The 21171-nt window shown below is 40.0% G+C and overlaps 3 protein-coding genes across 6 annotated transcripts in view; 2 read left to right on the forward strand and 1 right to left on the reverse strand.

Moving 5' to 3' along the window:
- cdkl1 (cyclin dependent kinase like 1 (CDC2 related kinase)) overlaps nucleotides 1–863 on the forward strand; it is a 38060-nt gene extending 37197 nt beyond the window's left edge. Inside the window, exon 9 of the mRNA XM_060828457.1 lies at nucleotides 542–863. Coding sequence (XP_060684440.1) covers nucleotides 542–643 — 102 coding nt within the window. The 3' untranslated portion in view covers nucleotides 644–863. The remainder of the gene's footprint in view (nucleotides 1–541) is intronic.
- A 942-nt stretch (nucleotides 864–1805) lies between these two features.
- Nucleotides 1806–17728, reverse strand: dmac2l (distal membrane arm assembly component 2 like). 4 transcript variants are annotated; one of them, XM_060828460.1, is made up of 6 exons: nucleotides 17646–17677; nucleotides 17300–17393; nucleotides 15059–15175; nucleotides 14768–14976; nucleotides 8706–8877; nucleotides 1806–2753 (listed from the first exon to the last, which is right to left on the reverse strand). In XM_060828460.1, exons 3-6 carry the CDS (start codon nucleotides 15160–15162, stop codon nucleotides 2642–2644), a joined length of 597 nt encoding a protein of 198 aa, XP_060684443.1. In that variant the 5' UTR covers nucleotides 15163–15175; nucleotides 17300–17393; nucleotides 17646–17677; the 3' UTR covers nucleotides 1806–2641. The 4 variants fall into 4 exon arrangements, with proteins under 4 accessions (XP_060684443.1, XP_060684444.1, XP_060684442.1 ...); XM_060828461.1 differs by having other exon boundaries at nucleotides 17312–17393; nucleotides 17646–17671; XM_060828459.1 differs by lacking the exon at nucleotides 17300–17393 and having other exon boundaries at nucleotides 17646–17728.
- A 128-nt stretch (nucleotides 17729–17856) lies between these two features.
- The window catches only part of l2hgdh (L-2-hydroxyglutarate dehydrogenase), a 37212-nt gene continuing 33897 nt past the window's right edge, over nucleotides 17857–21171 (forward strand). Inside the window, exon 1 of the mRNA XM_060828462.1 lies at nucleotides 17857–17992. Within this exon, the coding sequence (XP_060684445.1) occupies nucleotides 17898–17992 (95 nt within the window). The 5' untranslated portion in view covers nucleotides 17857–17897. The remainder of the gene's footprint in view (nucleotides 17993–21171) is intronic.

The following is a 21171-nucleotide window of genomic DNA, read 5'->3' on the forward strand; positions in this document are numbered from 1 at the left end:
AGAAGCATTTCTGAAAAGATTTACTAGAGTAATGTGTGGGTTGTCTTATGAGGGGACTTGATTGAAATATGCAAGATCTTGACTGAAAAGCTGTTTCAATTCCTGGGAGAATTCTAGAGCGAGGGGTAACTATTTAATAAGGGTGTCCACTTAAGACAAATGAGAAAATGTTTCTCCTCCAGCAGTTTGGGAATCTTCTACCACCTTTTGAGGAAACATCTGAATATTTTTAATGCAAAGGCATCTGACCAGTAAGGGGTTGGGGGAAGATGGAGTAATCAGATTAGCCAGGATCATCTTATCAAATGGCCACTCAGTTCCTAATTCGAATATTTGTGTGATGATACAAATATTTATTGTTAAATATTATACTACTTAAAACTGCCAAACAAAATAAGAATGAGTTATGACTTCTCCTTCCCAAGAATAGGTTTTGATTTTAAAAAGTGCTCTAAATGTTAACTAAATGCATCAGAAATTAGTTGTTGTTTATTGTTCCCTTGATTGTTTTTTTTTCCCCCCTCTATACTCTTTTGTATAGTTGCAGTACTTACCACAACTTACCAGCAGCAATATACCTCCATCCATGGAAAGCAAGAAGTACTTCAAGCAGAAATATAATTACCATCTACCAAATATTTAAACAAGTGGCAATAACGTACCAAGTTACAAAAGATACGAACTGAAGACACCTACCTGAAGAAACCAAGTGTCCAAAAGAGGTGTTGAGTTTTTAAACTTTTTGGTGGGGACAATAAAATGGAGACGTGTGTAATAGTGTTACCCAGCCTGAGATTGTATGCACTTTCTTTATTAAGTTCATTATTTTTCTTTGTGTGTTTAAAATGAATGAAATGAGCATGAACCGGAAAATACTTGGTCACGGCTTTTTTTAAGAAAATGTGTACAATGGAAGTACAAAATATTTTCTGCAATTTTACAACATGTTTTAAACTGTAATCCCATTTGCTAGACAAAACCCAAGTTGCATTAGCATTTTTGGGATCGGAACTTACCCAAGAAGTGCAATGTTTCACTATGTACACAGAGGAACCTTGATTATCTGAACGGCACGGGCAGAGCGTATTTCGTCGGATAATCGAATGCTGGCTAATACAGTTTAGCCAAACATCAGGACCTTGTAATCTTGCTGGATAATCGAGATTCATCTGTATACCTAACAAAAATTGACTGAGTCAAGAATACTGCCAACATTTGTCGTCTTCAGCTGTGGGATCAGCAGGCCAAAGATTCTTTTTAGCCTTTGTCTAATAATGTATTAACTGACATTTTTTAGATTTAAAGTGGTGTATTAAGGGATTGAAATATTGGATTCACAGAAATTTAAAAGAAACAAATATTATGCCTTCTGACCTCACCTGACTGCATGAAATTATTTTTGAGTAGTGTGGTTTGCATTTCTGGTGAGTTCTTAAACCTGCGCTGAAAATGTGTTGCTGGAAAAGCGCAGCAGGTCAGGCAGCATCCAAGGAGCAGGAGAATCGATGTTTCGGGCATGAGTCCTTCTTAAACCACCCATTTCAACCAATTCCTTAAAATACCCTGCTCTGAAAATTTTCACTTCTTTACATTCTTGCTCCATTTAGATTCCAACTCTAGCACAATTCTCAATGTAGTCAGAATGAGCTGTTTAGTCCAGCAGATAACCTAAATTAAAATAATTCAGTTTGGACGCACATAGATTTAAAATCAAATACTTATCAGTTAATGAATCAAGACTGCAAATAAATGACAGTTCTTAACATGCAAAATTCAGTGTTCTGCTTACTATGTATTTGTACACAGGAGTGATTTAGCTTGACAATTTTGATACGAATAAAATAAACAGGTACAACATTTAAAAAATACACAAATTAAGAATTAGCACTGAAAAGTTAATCTAACATATTTGAATCAAACAACTAAAACAAACTGCAGGTGTGACTACTGTAAGATCATAACTTTTGTAAAATCATTGGTTTATACCTTTAATGAGGTATCATTGTTGTAAATGTATACTTATGAATAGCTGAAATTATAACCTGCAAATAGATTACAAAATCTGCAATACTTAAATGGCGATTTTTAAATCAATGAAGTTATGTTGTATATTTAGCCACAAATCTGTTAATACTGGAATAAATTGCACATCCAGTTCATTTATACCTAACAGCAAGTGTATGCCGCTCCGTATCAGAAATGTAAATTATTATAAATACAAACTACAGAAAGTAAAAATAATGCAGTCTCCTGGTAACTGTATGCACATTTTAAACCAAAGTATTTTGAAATAATGACTAATAGGGAAGGTTTCTTTCATACTACAAAATGAATAGAACTGATGTTTGAACATTTTCGATTATAATTGATGTACTTTAAATACTATTGAAATTTTTACAATCTTGATTCATGGATTTTTATAGCACTAATAAATGAATAATTACTATAGATCAAGTCTTTTCAAGATAAAGGCTCATATCTAATTTGACAAATGAGAATAAAGCACTTGTGGCTAACACATTCTGATATCTAACGACTGCAAAAGCATGAGCCTACCTTTTTACAGATAATATTTTTGTGATCCTTATTCCAAAGTAGCATTGTATTTAAACTATACATAAATTTGTAAGTTGTAGTTTTACTAAAGATCAACTTTAATTTCGCAGTTAGGTAAAGCTCTTATCAAAATCTGAAGTGTTTTTTCTTTTTCTTCTACGCCAGGAAGATCACTCAGAAACAAATATCTTAGGTTTCTGCAGCAAGATGAGGAAAACAAGATTTAACACTTGGTACAGAAAAAAAGTGACATTCAAACATTTCCCTGTACTTCAAATCAATACTTAATTTTATCAGCTCCAAAATTAAATACTGCATTAAAATACCTTCTAAGAAACATTTCATGATATAACAGAATATCATTTATTAGAACATTGTGATTGCAAAACAATTTTCTCACTTAGTTTGATGGTGCGTGTTGGTATGTGTAAATTATCAGTGCACTTTTGCTTCACAGAGACTGTAGTATGTCTGAGCAGACTAAGTGATTGAAGGAAAAATAATATCAATCTGTAAGATCAAATAGATGATAAAGGGAATCAGGGGATTGGAAGCAGGATTAGTACACAGGATAAACATTAACACCAGATTGGGCCAATTGACCTTTATACTTATTGAGATTTCTACTTAGATCCTAAACTGCTTAAATATGGTACTGTGAATACTGTACATATCAGCCCCTTTGTAGCAGCCCAAATGGTTTCAACATCCTGTGTACAATGCAAATACATTACAGCAATTACTCAACTACTAGCATTAACAAACCTGTCACCCTAGAGTCAGATGTACAGCACGAAAACAGACCCTTCGGTCCAACTCGTCCACGCCGACCAGATATTTCAACCCAATCTAGTCCCACCTGGCAGCACCCGGCCCATATCCCTCCAAACCCTTCCTATTCATATGTCCATTCAGATGCCTTTTAAGTGTTGCAATTGTATCATCCTCCACCACTTCCTCTGGCAGCTCATTCCATACATGTACCACCCTATGTGTGAAAAGTTGCCTTAGGTCTCTTTTATATCTTTCCCCTGTCACCCTAAACCTAAAATCATCCCCCAGCCTTCAATGCTCCAGGAAAAACAGCCCTAGCCCAGTCAATCTTTCCCTATAGCTCAAATCCTCCAACCATGGCAACACTCTTGAAAACCTTTTCTGAACCCTTTCAAGTTTCACAACATTGCATGCAATACTTCAATAGTGGAATAACCAATGCCCTGTACAGCCGCAACTTCTGTATTCAAAACTCTGACCAATAGAGGAAAGCATACCGAACGCCTTCTTCACTACCCTATCTATCTGCGACTTTACTTTCAATGAGTTATGAACCTGCACTCCAAGGTCTCTTTGTTCAGCAAAAATCCCTGGGACCTTACCATTAAGTGTATAACTCCTGCTAAGATTTGCTTTTCCAAAATGCAGCACCTCGTATTTATCTAAATTAAGCTCCATCTGCCACCCACTGGCCTATCTGATCAGGATCCTGTTGTATTCTGAGGTAACCTTCTTTGATGTACACAACACATCCAATTTTTGTGTCATCTGCAAACTTACTAACTATACCTCTTATGCTCACATCCAAATCATTTATATAAATGATGAAAAGTAGTGGACCCAGCACCGATTCTTGTGGCACTCCATTGGTCACAGGCCTCCAGTCAGAAAAACAATCCTCCACCACCACCCTCTGTCATCTACCTTTCAGCCAGTTCTGTATCCAAATGGCTAGTTTTCCCTGTATTCCACGAGATCTAACCTTGCTAACCAGTCTCCCATGGGGAACCTTGTCGAACACCTTACTGAAGTCTATATGGATCACGTCCACTGCCACCTGGTGGACTTAGTGCACTTAGTGCATGTCCTAATTATGAAAGCTGTGACATCTATTTTCAAAGTTATCCCAAACCTGGATCTTAAATGTCTTAAAATAACTGACGAATCATAGCTAGTGCTATTTCTTCCTTTGACAGAATCAAAGTAGCGTTCCTTTCATTGAAATAGATACAGAATGGCTTGAATTGTACCACCTTCAGGATTTTCCATATTACTAATGGTTTTGAGGACTTATTTGTATTCACTGGTTTCAATTTAAGTACCTGACGAAGTTGAGCAAGCAAATGAGACCATTGGCACAATTTTCATCTTAACATGGAGTAGGGAACTGAAGTAGGTGGGCATGCAAATTCACTCCCTGATGTGTGCTGGTTTATTGGCAGCATGAAACTCTTAGTCATTTAACAAAGCCATATTGGGGATCAAATCTCACCTAAAAGCGGTGGCTAAGGTAGCTGTGTAATTTCAAATGCAACTGTTTGGAGGTCACTACAAGGACAAAGCCAGGATGCCCATCATGCACTTCCCATTCCTTTAACAGCCTACCTGGCTTTAAACCTCTCTTCGGGAGAATAATGGTACAGCAGCATTGGCCATTTTCAGTTGAAATATTTTATATTTTGTGCCTTCTTTTTCTTTTGCCCTCCATTTTCACTTCTTCCCTGCTGAGGAGCCTCTGATTGGCTCTCTAGCTTCGAGAACCTGCCTACCTTAATTAGAGGGAGGTATACACACAGGCCATTAATTGGCCAATCAAGACAATGAATTCAAACCTAGTTGTTCCCTAACAAGATTGGAATATGACCCCAGCTTCACGATCCTGAACGAAAATGCAAGGAGCATCATGTATTACATAAACCATCAATCAAGTCTGACTGGAAGGATACGTTAGTAAAAAGAACCAGTTTGACTGACCTAGTTCATATTAGATCATTCTGTTTGACGCTGTAATAGTAATACCAGTATTATATAAAGGATATGGTTACTAAAATACTTTAGACAAAATACATCACCCATTCTCATCATTGCTGAGTCAAAACCATGGAACACCCTGCCTTATAGCACTTGGGCGTACAATACAGGTTGCAATGGTTCAAGGCATAACTCACAGACAATTAGGAATGTTCACATTTCATGAATAAGTTAAAAACATCAAAATGTAGTGATCACTGGTTATTCTAAACTATCATCACTGCAGTAATAAAAGGCAAAATATTATGGATGCTGGAAACCTGAAACAAACAGCATGCAGGAGAAACTTTGCAGATCTGGCAGCATCTGGAGAGAGAAAGAGTTGTTTCAAGTCTGTATGAGTTCTTCAGAACAGATTTCTTATCTGGTCTGCCATTCTCATTTATAATTTCTTATGCAAAGTCTTGCTTATCTACAATTCCTATCCCTTCCATGAAATATTTGCTTCTCATTTTTAAAGCTTCAATAAAATTTTCAATTCTCGTATTTGAATCCCATTATGGTTTGGCTTTTCTGAGCTCTTTAATCTCAGCACAACAACTGTGCTTTTTAAATCATACATTCATGTGATATTGATCTTTTATGCATATTTTTGCCTTACTATTAAATGCCATACCTTTAATTATCAAGATTCCACAACCTTGAATTCTCTCTCCTGACCACTCTTGACCACACTTTCCATTCCCTCTCCTTTAACACCCTCCATGTAAATTCCACCTCTGGCAAGCTCTCTCTCTCTCTTTACCCCCCTCCCAAACTTTTCTTTTTGGCTTGGACATCCTTTTGGCTGTTCACATCCTGCAAAGTACATTGGGATTCTCTACATAATTGGAGCTACATAAACGAAAGTTGATGCTGTTGTATTAAGCATTTCATCTGGGTGGGTGGAGCAGGTCATACAGTCACAGAGCCATAGAGCTGTACAGCATGGAAACAGACCCTTTGGTTCAACTTGTCCATGCCAACTAGATGTCCTAAATGAATCTGGCCCCATTTGCCAGTGCTTGGTCCATATCCCTTTAAACCTTTCCTATTCATATACCCATCCAGATGTCTTTTAAATATTGTAATTGCACCAGTCTTCACCACTTCCTCTGGCAGCTCAGTCCATAGACACACAATCCTCTGTGTGAAAAGGTTGCCCCTTAGGTCTCTTTTAAATCCTTGACTCCCCACCCTGGGGAAAAGATCTTGTCTATTTAACCTATCCATGCCCTTCATGATTTTATAAACCTCAGCCTCCGACACTCCAGGAAAAAAATAGCACCAGGCTATTCACCCCTACCCTGCGGCTCAAACCCTTCAACCCTGACAACATCCTTGTAAATCTTTTCTGAACCCTTTCAAGTTTCACAACATCCCTCCTTTAGCAGGGAAACCATATTTGAACACAGTATTTCAAAAGTGGTCAAACCAATGTCCTGTACAGCCATAACAGGATCTCGTAACTGACCAATAAAGGCAAGCACACCAAAAGCCTCTTCACTATTCTGTCCACCTGCGACTCCATTTTCAAAGAGCTATGAATCCACGCTCCAGGTCTCTTTTTTTCAGCAACACTCCCCAGGACCTTACCATGAAGTGTATAAGTCCTGCCCTGCTTTACCTTTCCAAAATGAAGCATCTCACGTTTATCTAAATTAAATTCCATCTACCACTCCTCAGCCCATTAGCCCATCTGATCAAGGTTCCGTTGTACTCCGAGGCAACTTTCTTGCTGACCACTACCCACCATCTGCAAACTTACTAACCATATATCCTATGTTCACATGTTGTTTTTCAGATTGGAGGTCTGTGACCAGTGGATGCCACAAGGATCGATGCTGGGTCCTCTACTTTCAGTCATTTACATAAATGATTTAGATGCGAGTATAAGAGGTACGGTTAGTAAGTTTTCAGATAACACCAAAATTGGAGGTGTAGTAGACAGCGAAGAGGGTTACCTCAGATCTTGACCAGATGGGCCAATAGGATGAGAAGTGGCAGATGGAGTTTGATTCAGATAAATGTGAGGTGCTGCATTTTGGGAAAGCAAACCTTAGCAGGACTTATACACTTAATGGTAAGGTCCTAGGGAGTGTTGCTGAACAAAGAGACCTTGGAGTGCAGGTTCATAGCTCCTTGAAAGTGGAGTCGTAAGTAGATAAGGTAGTGAGGAAGGCATTCAGAATGCTCTCCTTTATTGGTCAGAGTATTGAGTACAGGAGTTGAAAGGTCATGTTGCGGCTGTACAGAATATTGGTTAGGCCACTGTTGGAATATTGCATGCAATTCCGGTCTCCTTCCTATTGGAAAGATGTTGTAAAACTTGAAAGGGTTCAGAAAAGATTTACAAGGATATTGCCAGGGTTGGAGGATTTGAGCTATAGGGAGAGGCTGAACAGGCTGGGGCTGTTTTCCCTGGAGCGTCGGAGGCTGAGGAATGACCTTATAGAGGTTTACAAAATTATGAGGGCCATGGATAGAGTAAATAGGCAAAGTCTTTTCTCTGGAGTCTTTTCTCTTATATCTTTCCCCTCCCACCCTAAACCTATACCCAGAACTAGACGGTATAGGTTTAGGGTGGGAGGGGAAAGATATAAGAGAGACCTGCGAGGCAATTATTTCACACAGAGAGTGGTACTTGTATGGAATGAGTTGCCATGAGAGGAAGTGGTGGAGGCTCGTACAACTGCAACATTTAAGAGACATTTGGATGGGAATATGAATAGGAAGGATTTGGAGGGTTATGGGCCCGTGCTGGCAGGTGGGACTAGATTGGGTTGGGATATCTAGTTAGCATGGACGGTTGGACTGAAGGGGCTGTTTCCATGTTGTACATCTCTATGACTCTAAATTCTGTCCATCGGTATCCCCTCCAATAACTTGTCCACCACTTAAGTCAGGCTTATCAGTCTGTAGTTTCTTGGCTTTTCCTTATCACTTTTCGTTAGCCAACTTCCACTCTTACGGCATCTCACCTGTGGCTATTGATGAGACAAGTATCTCAAAAAGGGGCCAAGCAATCACTTCCCTAGCTTGCTGGGAATAGAAGGAAGCTTGACATTTTGCTGCATTTTCAGGAACTTTAATCAGAATTCCATCAATGAGAACTCAAAGTTCAAATACTGTAATGAATTTGGGATTAGGTATAATCTGTTAAATTAGTTGACTAAAATAATTTTTACCCTTAGAATTGTTGATTCATTATTTAGCTGTATATCAAGCACTTATTATAACTTCACTCAATTTTTTGTTGGCTAACTGAAGTAAAATGCCTTGTAACGAAGACACGATGCCAACATATTTAACTTTTTAAATGTTACTACCTTGTAACAGTATTTTGTTTCTCCCAAAATACTTACTTAAGAAGGTGAAGTGATAGAATTCCCCGGTCTGTGACATTTCCACAGGAAATAATTTCCAGCCATTGAAGGCTCTTTTGCAAATTTTGTATCCTGCATAATCTCTCAAGGCACTCATCTTGAATGTATATACACCTTTGGAATTTAATTTCTTCAACATGCTCCAGATAATCTACAATGAAATAAACACATGACAAACCTTACACAAGGCCTTTTACAAATCTGCCAAAAAATTCTTATACTTCTTTACACTGAGAACATTTTTACCACATTTGATTTTAAGTATCGGGCACGCACGATTAGTCATGACATTTTTCTCTATTTGTTTAAATATATTAAACATGACTGTTGGCTTCTGCCAGCACTCGAGACAAGGCTGAGGCTGGGACTTGCAAGGTCTTGTATTGTGAAGTAAGGGTCCTCGTAGCAACAGTAAGAAGCTGTAGCTGAGGAAACCTAATGCAACAGGAGGTCTCAGGCATTGCATAAAGTGGAAGAATTGTGCTAATTTTGGGTTACAAAGAAATAGCAGTATTTGAGTCAGAGTAACTGAAAAGAGTTAAATATGGAAACAATAAGAATTAGTGGAGGTGGAGAGAGGAAAAAAGAAGTGGCAGGGAGGAGGGATGCCGACTGGAAGTACTGAATGTGTTCTGCATTCTGAGGAATTCTGGAAACAGTTAGGATAGATAACCAACACTTATGTATAGTCTTAGGACAAAATTACTACATAAAACACCCTAAAATAGACTTTGCAAAACTGCTGGGGAGTAACAGAAGCAGATAGCATCAGGTACTACAGAGAAGAGACAGTGGTGATGCTTTTAGATCAGAAGTAGATCAAAGAGGGAAATAAATACAAGTGATAGTCACTGCATTTCATAGAGGATTTGTGGTGCAATTAGTATCATCTCTTCCTCTCAATCAGCAGCTCTGGGTTCAAGCCCCAACCATGATGGCCAAGGAAGTTGTATTTGTAGCCAAAGAATTCACTTATTAAGCCAGAGTATTGGACAAGTTTCATGAACTAACAAAAGCTGACCAAACAAAAATGAAGACGGAGAAAATAAACTTTGAGGTAAACTTGCAAGTAATAGTAAGATGAACAGCAAGAGCTTCTTTAAATAAACAAAAAGGAAGACAGAAGCCAAAGTGAACAGGGGCTTCTTGGAGAATTAGGCTGGGGAAATTCTAACAAAGAACCAGGAAAATGGCAGATGAGTTGAATAAATATTTTGCATCAGTCTTTACAGTGGTAGACATTAATAGCATTGGTACTAATTGTCCAAGAATTTTTTAAATTCTGGAAAAAATCCAGAGAATGGATAACTGCAAATGTAACATCTTTATTTATGAAGGTAAAAAGACAAAAAAATGAACAGGTAACTAAGGCCAGTTTGGTTAATATCTGTTCTTGGGAAAATAAAGTCTACTATACAGAATATAAAAGTCAGGTATTCAGAAGTATATAATATAATTAAATAGAGTCAGCATGGCTTCATAAACGGAAATCATGCCAAAAAAATACGAGAACACTCTGAAGTGGTAACAACCAGGACAGATAAAGGGGCAGCAATGATTGTAATATATTTGGATTTTCAGAAGACATTTAGTAATGTACCACTCAATTGACTCCTTGACAAGAGTCCATGGTGTTGGAGGTAGTGTATTAGCACAGATAAAAGAATTCACTAATAGAAGACAGAGAGTAGGGAACATTTCCATGATGGCAATCTGTGGTGTGCCAAAGGGATTATTGCTGGAGCCACAATATTTTACAATATATAATAATGACTTGGATGTGAAAAGTAAAATTCTATAACCAAGTTTGTGGACCACACAAAAATAGTTGCAAAGGCCAATGTTGAGGATGACACAAAGGGTCTATCACAGGATATAGAGAGGTTAAATGAGTGGGCAAAAACTTGGCAGGTGTAATGGGGGAGAAATGCTGAGTCATTCACTTTGGCAGGAAGAATACAGAAGCTAAATGTTATTTAAATAAAAAAAGACTGAAAATGCATATGGAACAGAGGGAGCTAGGAGTCCTCATCATAAAATTTTAAAAAGCTAACATCCAAATTCATCGGGTAATAGGAAAGACAATTGGAATGTAGACTTTTAATGTGAATGAAAGAGAAAAATTGGGAGGTTTTGCTAAAACTGTATACAGTACTAATCAGACCATAGCTGGAATACTGTGAATAGTTTTGAGCTCCGATTCCAAGGAATGATGAACTGGCACTTTAGGCAGTTCAGAGTTGGTTCACCAGGCTGATGCCAAATTTAGAGGAGAGGCTGAGTAGGATGGACCTTCATTCATTGGAATTTAGAACCTTATTGAAATATATTATATTCTTAGGGAATCTAAGAGGACAGATGTAGAAATGTTGTTTCCCTTTGTGGGAGAGTCTAGGATCAGAGGACATCATCTCAGAATAAGAGGTTGCACAATTAAGACATATGTGAAGAAAGTTCTTCTCTCAGTGAATTATGGAGTTCTTCACTGTGGTGAACTGTTGATGTTGAGATATTAAAAATATTGAAGGCTGAAATAGAAAGCTTTTTGATTAGTAAGGGAATGAGATGGGGAAAGGTCAGGAAATGGGGGGGGGGGGGGGGGGGGGGGGGAGGTAGGGACGATTTGGCTTATTGTGACTGACATGACTATAGTTACTCAGGAAGAACCAAAACCTTTGCAAAGAACTAGTAACTATTTTCAAATCAATCAATAATGCTCCAAATAAGTATTCCAAATTGCGATCCTGATATAAGAGTAGCTAGGTTTTAAAAAAAACACTTTCCAAGAGCTTGCAAGATACTACAAGCAAATTAAAATTGTTGCAACACGAAGTAAATTCTCCTGCTTAATTTAAAACCAACACAGAAAAGATTTATCCCATGCAGTAATCTGTAAAACTTTGAGTGGCCAAGAACTATGTAAAGTAAAAATTAACAACTTTATTTCTTAAAGAATAATTAACTAGCCACTATTTACAATTTCTTTCTCTAACATTTCTTTTACTTTCCTTTCTATAATACTCGTCTGATAAAACTTCCAATTAAGATCTACAAAACAACACTTATCTCAAAACCAGGCAGCTGGATCTTCCTGTGTCTTCTTTTCTCCTTGTTAGGAATTTCTGCATCACAGGTTACTGATCAAAAAAGTACTTTTAAAGAGAGATTTCTATTTCAAGCAGTCTGTTACATGCTAGGACTTGGCAGTTCTCCTCTCAACTGTTCAATCGTTCCCCCCCTGCTGGTCTTATACCCAGAGCATCGGATTGTGTCACTGGCATTTAAAATTGTCAATATATTCAATTCAAACTTAATTGGAAATTGGTATTTTTTTCGGGGCATAATTTAAACTGATTGGCCGAATTCAAATTTGTTTTTGTCTCCAGACAACGAACTAATCAAGTTGTTCGACCCTGGGTTACATTGTTGTCTTATTGAGAACACTTGGTGCTGTGTCTGGTAGTTCTGCCACTTAACTCTCTTAAAGGTACACCCACATCCTCATAACAAAATAATGAGAATTTTATTTAGAATTGTTTACTTCACAGTTTTCTTGCCATATAGATTTTACATTTAATTGTAAGTCTTCAACTGGAACCTTTCAGACAGATCATTCAATATAATAGCATAAACAAATATATTTTGGTTGCTCCCAAAAGGAAATTGGTAAATTTTAAGAATAGAGTTGGCCAACCTTTTGATGCTTACTGACACCTCCTTAACATTGACTGATTTGATCCTCTTAATTGTTCAAGTTTATCATTGTTCGTACATTTCTTTGTTACCTCTAGATCAGACTAATCTCACATTAACATTTGTAAACTTAAAAATATCTGAAAATCTGCTACCATGTCCTTACATACCTTAAGACCTGTTCAGCTACCTTCTCCTTGCTTGCTAACCTACACTGGCTCATGGTTAAGCAATACTCAATTTTAGATTCTCACATTTGTTTTTAATTCTCTCCATGGACTCACCTATCCATACCTATGTAATTTCCTTCAGTTTCACAACTCACAGAGTCATAGAGATGTACAGCACGGAAACAGACCCTTCGGTCTAACCCATCCATGCCGACCAGATATCCTAACCTAATCTAGTCCCATTTGCCAGTACTTGGCCCATATCCAAATACCTTTTAAATGTTGTAATTGTACCAGCCTCCATCACTTCCCCTAGCAGCTCAGTCCATACACACACCATCTTTTGCATGAAAAAGTTGCCCCTTAGATACCTTTTACATCACTAAATCTGTGTCCTCTAGTTCTGAACTCCCCAACCCATGGAAAGGACGTTCTCTGTTTACCCTATCCATGCCCCTCATGAGTTTATAAATTTCTATGAGGTCACCCCTCAGCCACTGACGCTCTGGAAAATCAGCCCCACCCTATTCAGCAGCTCCTTTTGGTACAAACCCTCCAACCTTGGCAACATCCTTGTAAATCTTTTTTGAACTTTTTCCAAGTTTAACAACATCCTTCTGATAGAAGGGAGGCCAGAATTGCACATAATATTCCAAAAATGGCTTAACCAATGTCTTGTACAGCCACATGATGCCCCAACTCCTATACTCAATGCTCTGACCAAAATAGGAAAACATACCAAATGCCTTCTTCACTATCCTATCGACCTGCAACTCCACTTTCAAAGAACTATGAACCTACACTCCAAGGTCTCTTTGTTCAGCAACACACCCCAGGACCTTACCATTAAATGTATGAGTCCTGCCCTACTCTTGACAATTCATCTAATTTCAGACTTTTGACCATCTTGATCTCTACATGTCCAGTTTCAGCAGTGTAACCATGATATTTCCAAAAGTGAAAATAGAAACTGTCCTGTTTATTGGAAACAGCCTGCCAATAATCAAAATTTAAAATTGAATACACAAGCAAGGTACTTCTGGGAGCAACCAAAGGCTGGAGAAACCTGGCAAAATGATTTTGAGGATGCTAGGTTTACATCAGATTGTTGACATGAATAATATTCTTGACATCACATTTGAATAGGATGGATTAGAAAAAGGTTATTAATTTATGGTTTTGCAGAGTTCAAAATTTCAAATTAATGTTAATTCAATTCTTTTACACACAGCAGTTGCAAACCAATGCCCACAATGATAGCATCAGTAATTAAATACTTAAACATCATTCTTCTTTTAAATTATTAGAATAAAAACAAGAATGAAGAAGTTAATTATGATTCCTTTGGTATCCCTCTTTAATTAAATACGAATCAGTGTGCCATCATGTCACCATCAGGGATTCAAATACCAAGTGCATTTTTTAAATAAAACAGGAAGGAGTATATTGGGCTGGTTTGAACAAATATAATTCAGTTTTAAATGTATACATTTAAACATAATGTCCTAAATTTCATTGTAATTCTATTCCTTTATCCAGTTATAATGGAAACTATGTAAAACTTATAACACTGTAATTAAACCTTCCTGCCAATAATACGTTGCACTGCCTCTAATATTAGGTACAATTAGAATCATGCATGTTTATAAGACCATAAGACATAGGAGTGGAAGTAAGGCCATTCGGCCCATCGAGTCCACTCCGCCATTCAATCATGGCTGAGGGGCATTTCAACTCCACTTACCCACATTCTCCCCGTAGCCCGTAATTCCTCGAGACATCAAGAATCTATCAATCTCTGCCTTGAAGACATTTAGCATCCCGGCCTCCACTGCACTCTGCGGCAATGAATTCCACAGGCCCACCACGCTCTGGCTGAAGAAATGTCTCCGCATTTCTGTTCTGAATTGACCCCCTCTAATTTTAAGGCTGTGTCCACGGGTCCTAGTCTCCTCGCCTAACGGAAACAATTTCCTAGCGTCCACCCTTACCAAGCCATGTGGAGTTTCCATTATAATTGTGATTATAGCAATTTATAACAAAACGGTGACAGTGCATGCTGACATAAGATGTTATAGGTGTCTCATTTTAACTTCCCGTATTCCAAAAGCCATTAGAAATGTTGTTCAAAACTATTCGCAAACTGTTAGAAATGAACTATTACTTAAGATACAATACCCAGGTAGTCAAATCCTTTGAACATAATGCATGATTCAGTGGCATCAATTCTTTCAATTTTGAATTTCTCCAATGGGCCAGTGGGTAGGTGATTGTAATCTTTCTGCCATTTATCAAAGCCTTTGTAACGCACACTAGCACCACAACGAAGTAACCACTCGGATGCAGCTCTGTCAGGACCAACATCCTTTATACGATCATAATCCACCCTATTTGAAAGGAAATGTACCATTACTATGTACATTAGGAAATGATTTCAAAGTGGTAAATTATCATTTACCTTAAACTTACTTGTTGAAAACAGCATTTAACCATCCCCAAAAATTTCTGTGGCAAACACGAGAACGTACACACTGCACAGCCATGAAGGATGTCATTGTCTTCAGAACCAGCATCTTGATAGATTTTCTGAAGCCACAAAAAAAATAAGACGGATTAGAATAGCCGCATATTTATTAAAAACCAGGTTCAAGATTTATGCTTTCAATCACTTGTATGACAAATGTGATGCCACTGCGAGTTGGAAAGAGTCATAGAGGTGTACAGCACGGAAACAGACCCTTCGGTCCAACTCGTCCACGCTAATCAGACATCCCAACCCAATCTATACCCACCTGCCAGTCCCCAGACCATAACCCTTCCTATTCATATACCCATCCAAATGCCTTTTGAATGTTGTAATTGTATTAGCCTGCACCCCATTTCCCCTGGCAGCCCATTCCACATATGCACCACCCTCGTGAAAACGTTGCCCATTAAATCTCTTTTTAAATCTTTCCCCCTCACCCTAAACCTATGCCCTTTAGTTCTGGACTCCCTCACCCCAGGGAAAAGACCTTGTCTGTTTACACTATCCATGCCCCTCATAATTTTATAAACCTCTATAAGGTCACATCTCAGCCTCTGACGCTCCAGCAACAGCCCCAGCCTATACAATCTCTCTCTAAAGCTCAAATCCTCCAACCTGGTAACATCCTTGTAAATCTTTTCTGAACCCTTCAGGTTTCACAACATCCTTCTGATAGTCCAATATTCCAAAAGTGGCCTAGCCAATGTCCTATACAGCCACAACATGACCTCCAACTCCTGTACTCAATACTCTGACCAATAAAGTTAAAAATCACACAACACCAGGTTATAGTTCAACAGGTTTAATTGGAAGCACGCTAGCTTTCGGAGCGATGCTCCTTCATCAGGTGATTGTGGAGGGCTCGATCAATTTTTCAATATATAATTTCAGTTACATCACACTGCAAATTTTTGCTATAAATTCTGTGTTACGATCGAGCCCTCCACAATCACCTGATGAAGAAACGTCGCTCCAAAAGCTAGTGTGCTTCCAATTAAACCTGTTGGACTATAATCTGGTGTTGTGTGATTTTTAACTTTGTACACCCCAGTCCAACACCAGAATCTCCAAATCCTGACCAATAAAGGAAAGCATATCAAACGCTTTCTTCACTATTCTATCTACCTGCGACTCCACTTTCAAGGAGCTACGAACCTGCACTCCAAGGTCTCTTTGTCCACCAACACTTCCAAGGACCTTACCATTAAGTGTATAAGTCCTGCTAAGATTTGTTTTCCCAAAATGCTGCACTTCACATTTATCTACACTAATCTGCCACTCCTCAGCCCATTGGCTCATCTGATCAAGATCCCATTGTAATCCTGCTGTCCACTACGTCTCCAATTTTGGTGTCATCTTAAAACTTACTAACTATACCTCTTAATCTCACATCAAAACTGTTTATATAAATGTCGAAGAGCAAGTCAAGATTTGCACCTTCTTTCATAGGTACATCCTCATACTGAATCAGAATGTTTTCTTGTCCACACTTAAATTCCTCTCCGTCTAAATCCTTACCACTATAGCAATCCCCAATCATAACCACCCTATTATTCTTACAGATAACTGAGATCTCCTTCCAAATCTGTTTCTCAATTTCCCTCTGACTACTGGGGGGCGGGGAGTCTCTAATACAATCCCAATAAGGTGATCACCTCTTTCGTATTTCTCAGTTCCATCCAAATAACTTCCTTGGATGTATTTCTGGGAATATCCTCCCTCAGTACACTGTAATGCTATCCCTTATCAAAAACACCATTGCCCCTCTCTCTTACCACCCTTTCTGTATAAACTGCTAGTCCTGTCCATCCCTGAGCCATGTTTCTGTAATTGCTATGGTTTCCCAGTCCCTGTTCCTAACCATTCTCTGAGTTCATCTGCCTTCCCTGTTAGGCCCCCTTGCATTGAAGTAAATTCAGTTTAATTTATCAGTCCCACCTTATTCTCTGCCTTGTCCCTGCTGTTTGACTCACTTCTTTTCTCAACTGTACCAGTCTCAGATTGAATTTATTTCCTCATTATCTCACTGAGTCCCATCACCTCACCTTCCCACTCCCCCTCCACCCCTCTTACTTGTTTAAATCCTACCGAGCAGCTGTAGCAAATCTCCCTGCCAGTAAATTAGTCCCCTTCCAATTCGGGTGCAATCCGTCCTTCTTAAATAGGAGGAAAGACAGAATTACCTTGTTTCTTACGTTTGAAAACAAGTGACGCCAGGTCTTGCCACAGAGCCGAACACTGGACAACAGATCAAATTGCTAGAAAAACTCTGCAGGTCTGGAAAGAAAGCAGAGTTAATGTTTCAGGTTCAGTGACCCTGCTGAGTTTTCCCAGCAATTAATGTTTTGTTTCTGATTTCCAGCACCCACGGTTCTTTCGGTTTTGCTCCCCTTATTAGACTGAGGCTGGACTATCAGTCACCTCCAAAATACAAATCTGAAGTTGTTTTATTTGTGCTGGATTTCCCTCTTTTGCTCAGCAGGAAAACTCTCAACAAGCCCCAGGATTAGACACCAAACAAGGCCCTACCTGTCCTGAGGCCGACGAGAGGCGCCCCCCCATCAAGGCGCAGGCGCGAGCAGCCGCCGGGTCAGCCCCCTCACCGCGCAGGTGCAGGCCGCCGCCAGCCGGCGGTCCGTCAACATTCACGGCGCAGGCGCGAGCAGCCGCCAGGCCAGCCCCCTCACCGCGCAGGTGCCGGCAGCCGGCAGTCCGGCTACATCACGGCGCATGCGCTCCTGTAGCGGGTGAAAGGTTGTGACCGGTTAGATTTTACCAGCGATGATGATTCCTGGGCTCTTTGGTTGTGCAGCTTCGCGGTTTGTCAGGACTTTCAGTGTTTTCCGAGCGGATTACCTTGTGCGAGGAAAGCACAGGTGAACAGGATTGATGTGGGGTATTTGCTGAGAGGTTGTTCGGTAACTCAGAGTGAATTGTTATAGAGAGGGGAGGGAGGGAGATTTCACAGAAGAGGAGCACAGTCTTGTGCTCAATAATGTACTGGCTAAAATGGTTTAGATTTATCTTTAAAAGTTTGAAGGAGTTGACTAATCGCAATTTTAGTTATTGTTACAAAATCAGAAGAGGCTGGAGAAACATGACAGGTGCTGGTAGCATCTGTGATGAGTTTCTTCAGCAATTTCTGTTTTTGTTTAAGATTTCCAGCATTTGACGTTCTGTTTAGGCAGCTGTTTATCGGGATGTTTTGCCCTGAAGGAGAATGACCGACTCTCACAGCTACCTGGATTACACCTCTTCCCACTCTACCTCTTGCAAAAATGCCATCCCGTATTCCCAATTCCTCTGCCACTGCCGTATCTGCTCCCAGGAGGACCAGTTCCACCATAGAACACGCCAGATGGCCTCCTTCTTTAGAGACCGCAATTTCCCTTCCCACGTGGTTAAAGATGCTCTCCAACGCATCTTGTCCACATCCCGCACCTCTGCCCTCAGACCCCACCCTTCCAACCATAACCAGGACAAAACGCCCCTGCTGCTCACCTTCTACCCTACAACCCTTCGCATAAACCAAATCATCCACCGAGATGTCTGCCACCTCTAAAAAGACCCCACCACCAGGGATATATTTCCCTCCCCATCCCTTTCCGCCTTCCCTAAAGACCATTCCCTCCGTGACTACCTGGTCAGGTCCACACCCCTCCTACAACCCACCCTCCCATCTTGGCACTTTCCCTTGCCACCGCAGAACTGTAAAACCTGTGCACACACCTCCTCCCTCACCTCTGTCCAAGGCCATAAAGGAGCCTTCCACATCCATTAAAGTTTTACCTGCACATCCACTAATATCATTTATTGTATCCGGTGCTCCCGATGCGGTCTCCTCTACATTGGGGAGACTGGGTGCCTCCTAGCAGAGCGCTTTAAGGAACATTTCCGGGACATCTGCACCAATCAACCACACCATCCCGTGGGCCAACATTTCAACTCTCCCTCCCACTCTGCCGAGGACATAGAGGTCCTGGGCCTCCTTCACCGCCGCTCCCTCACCACCCGACGCCTGGAGGAAGAACGCCTCATCTTCCACCTTGGAACACTTCAACCCCAGGGCATCAATGTGGACTTCAACAGTTTCCTCATTTCCCCTTCCCCCACTTCACCCTAGTTCCAAACTTCCAGCTCAGCACTGTCCCCATGACTTGTCCAGACCTGTCCTACCTGCCTATCTCCTTTTCCACCTATCCACTCCACCCTCTCCTCCCTGACCTATCACCTTCATCCCCTCTCCCACTCACCCATTGTACTCTATACTACTTTCTCCCCACCCCCACCCTCCTCTAGCTTATCTCTCAACACTTCAGCCTCACTGCCTTTATTCCTGATGAAGGACTTTTGCCCGAAACGTCGATTTCACTGCTCCTTGGATGCTGCCTGAACTGCTGTGCACAGCACCACTAATCCAGACATTGAAGTCCCACATATGGCACCACACACAAGAAGTTTCATATCGTCCTGGAAAAAAGCAGTCATTTTATTGGTACCTCATTCACGAATAGTCACTCCCTCCACCACCAATGCACAGTGACAACTCGTAGCAGCTTGCCTATAAATCCAGACAGTACCTTCCAAATCTGTAGGCTCTATTACTTAGAGCAGTGAATATGTAGAGCATCATTACCCACAAGTTCCCTTCTGAGCCACACGCCTTCCTGATTTGAAACTATTATTACTATTTCTTCACTGATGCTCGGTGAAAAACTTGAGACTCTTCCCAACCACACCGTGAATCCACATCCGATGGACTAGCACTTCAAGAAGGCAGCTCACTACCATCTTTTCAAGGGTTATCCAGGATGAGCTACAAATGTATTAATATTCTCCCAGTAATACTGTTACCCCAAAAAAGAACGTTATTAAAAATTGCAACTTCCATTGAGACTGTTAAAATGCGTTAAAAACTGTGTATGTCCTGGTGTTTTTTCAAATTAATCAAATAGTACAACATCAGGAACAAGATTATTTTTCTGTTATATTTCATATCTGGGCTTAATTTACTCATGTTTTTAACAATGTAATTATAGGATAAGTCTTTGATTTGAGAGAAAACCCAAATGGTTTGCATTTGTTTAGGACTTTTCGTGATCACCAGACATATTGCAATGCATTAATACCAATTAAGTACTTTTGAAATGCAGTCAGTGTTGTAACTTAAGAAATCTGGAAATCAATTTGTGCGCAGTAACAGCAGCATGATAATGACCAAAAAATCTGTTTTTGTGATGTTGATTGAGGGATAAATATTGACTACGATACCCATGAGAGCTCCTTCGCTCTTCAAAGTTATGCAGTTTTTTTTTACATACACCTGAGCAGATATAAAAGCCTTGAGTTACCATCTCATGCAAAGATGGCCCCTCTGTCAATATAGCACTCCCTCTGTCCTCATTGAAGTGTCAGCCTTGATTTTTGTGTTCAAGCCCTGGAGTAGCAAGAGAACTTTGAATTTTGTGACTCTGAAGCAAGTATGTTACCACCTTCCTGCTGGGTTGTGCTGAGACTGGACCATTGCAATTATTTGAGACATTTGGCAGCAGCAGCCACATATAGTAAAAGAGTAGAGTGTGTGCACATGACATTATTGTATCCAAAATAAACTTGTGCTCAAACCTTTTTGATCTTTAATGTATTTGTTTTATGCCCAGTTATATGCAGTTGGCTGCAAAAGAACAGGAAACTTCATCTGATCATTGCTGGTGGTGCAGTTATTGTTTTTCTGATTGGAGTAAGATGTACATTGGGAGAGTGATTTTCCTACTTTTGTGTTAGTTTTACAGCGTCTACAGTAATCAGCTGCTGTTTTGCAAATTGGGTTCTATGTCAGTGTAACTTAGATTAGATTAGATTACTTACAGTGTGGAAACAGGCCCTTCGGCCCAACAAGTCCACACCGACCCGCCGAAGCGCCACCCACCCATACCCCTACATTTACCCCTTACTTAACACTACGGGCAATTTAGCATGGCCAATTCACCTGACCCACACATCTTTGTGACTGCGGGAGGAAACTGGAGCACCCGGAGGAAACCCACGCAGACAC

The sequence above is a fragment of the Hemiscyllium ocellatum genome, chromosome 8, assembly GCF_020745735.1.
Source record: "Hemiscyllium ocellatum isolate sHemOce1 chromosome 8, sHemOce1.pat.X.cur, whole genome shotgun sequence".
NCBI lineage: Eukaryota > Metazoa > Chordata > Chondrichthyes > Orectolobiformes > Hemiscylliidae > Hemiscyllium > Hemiscyllium ocellatum.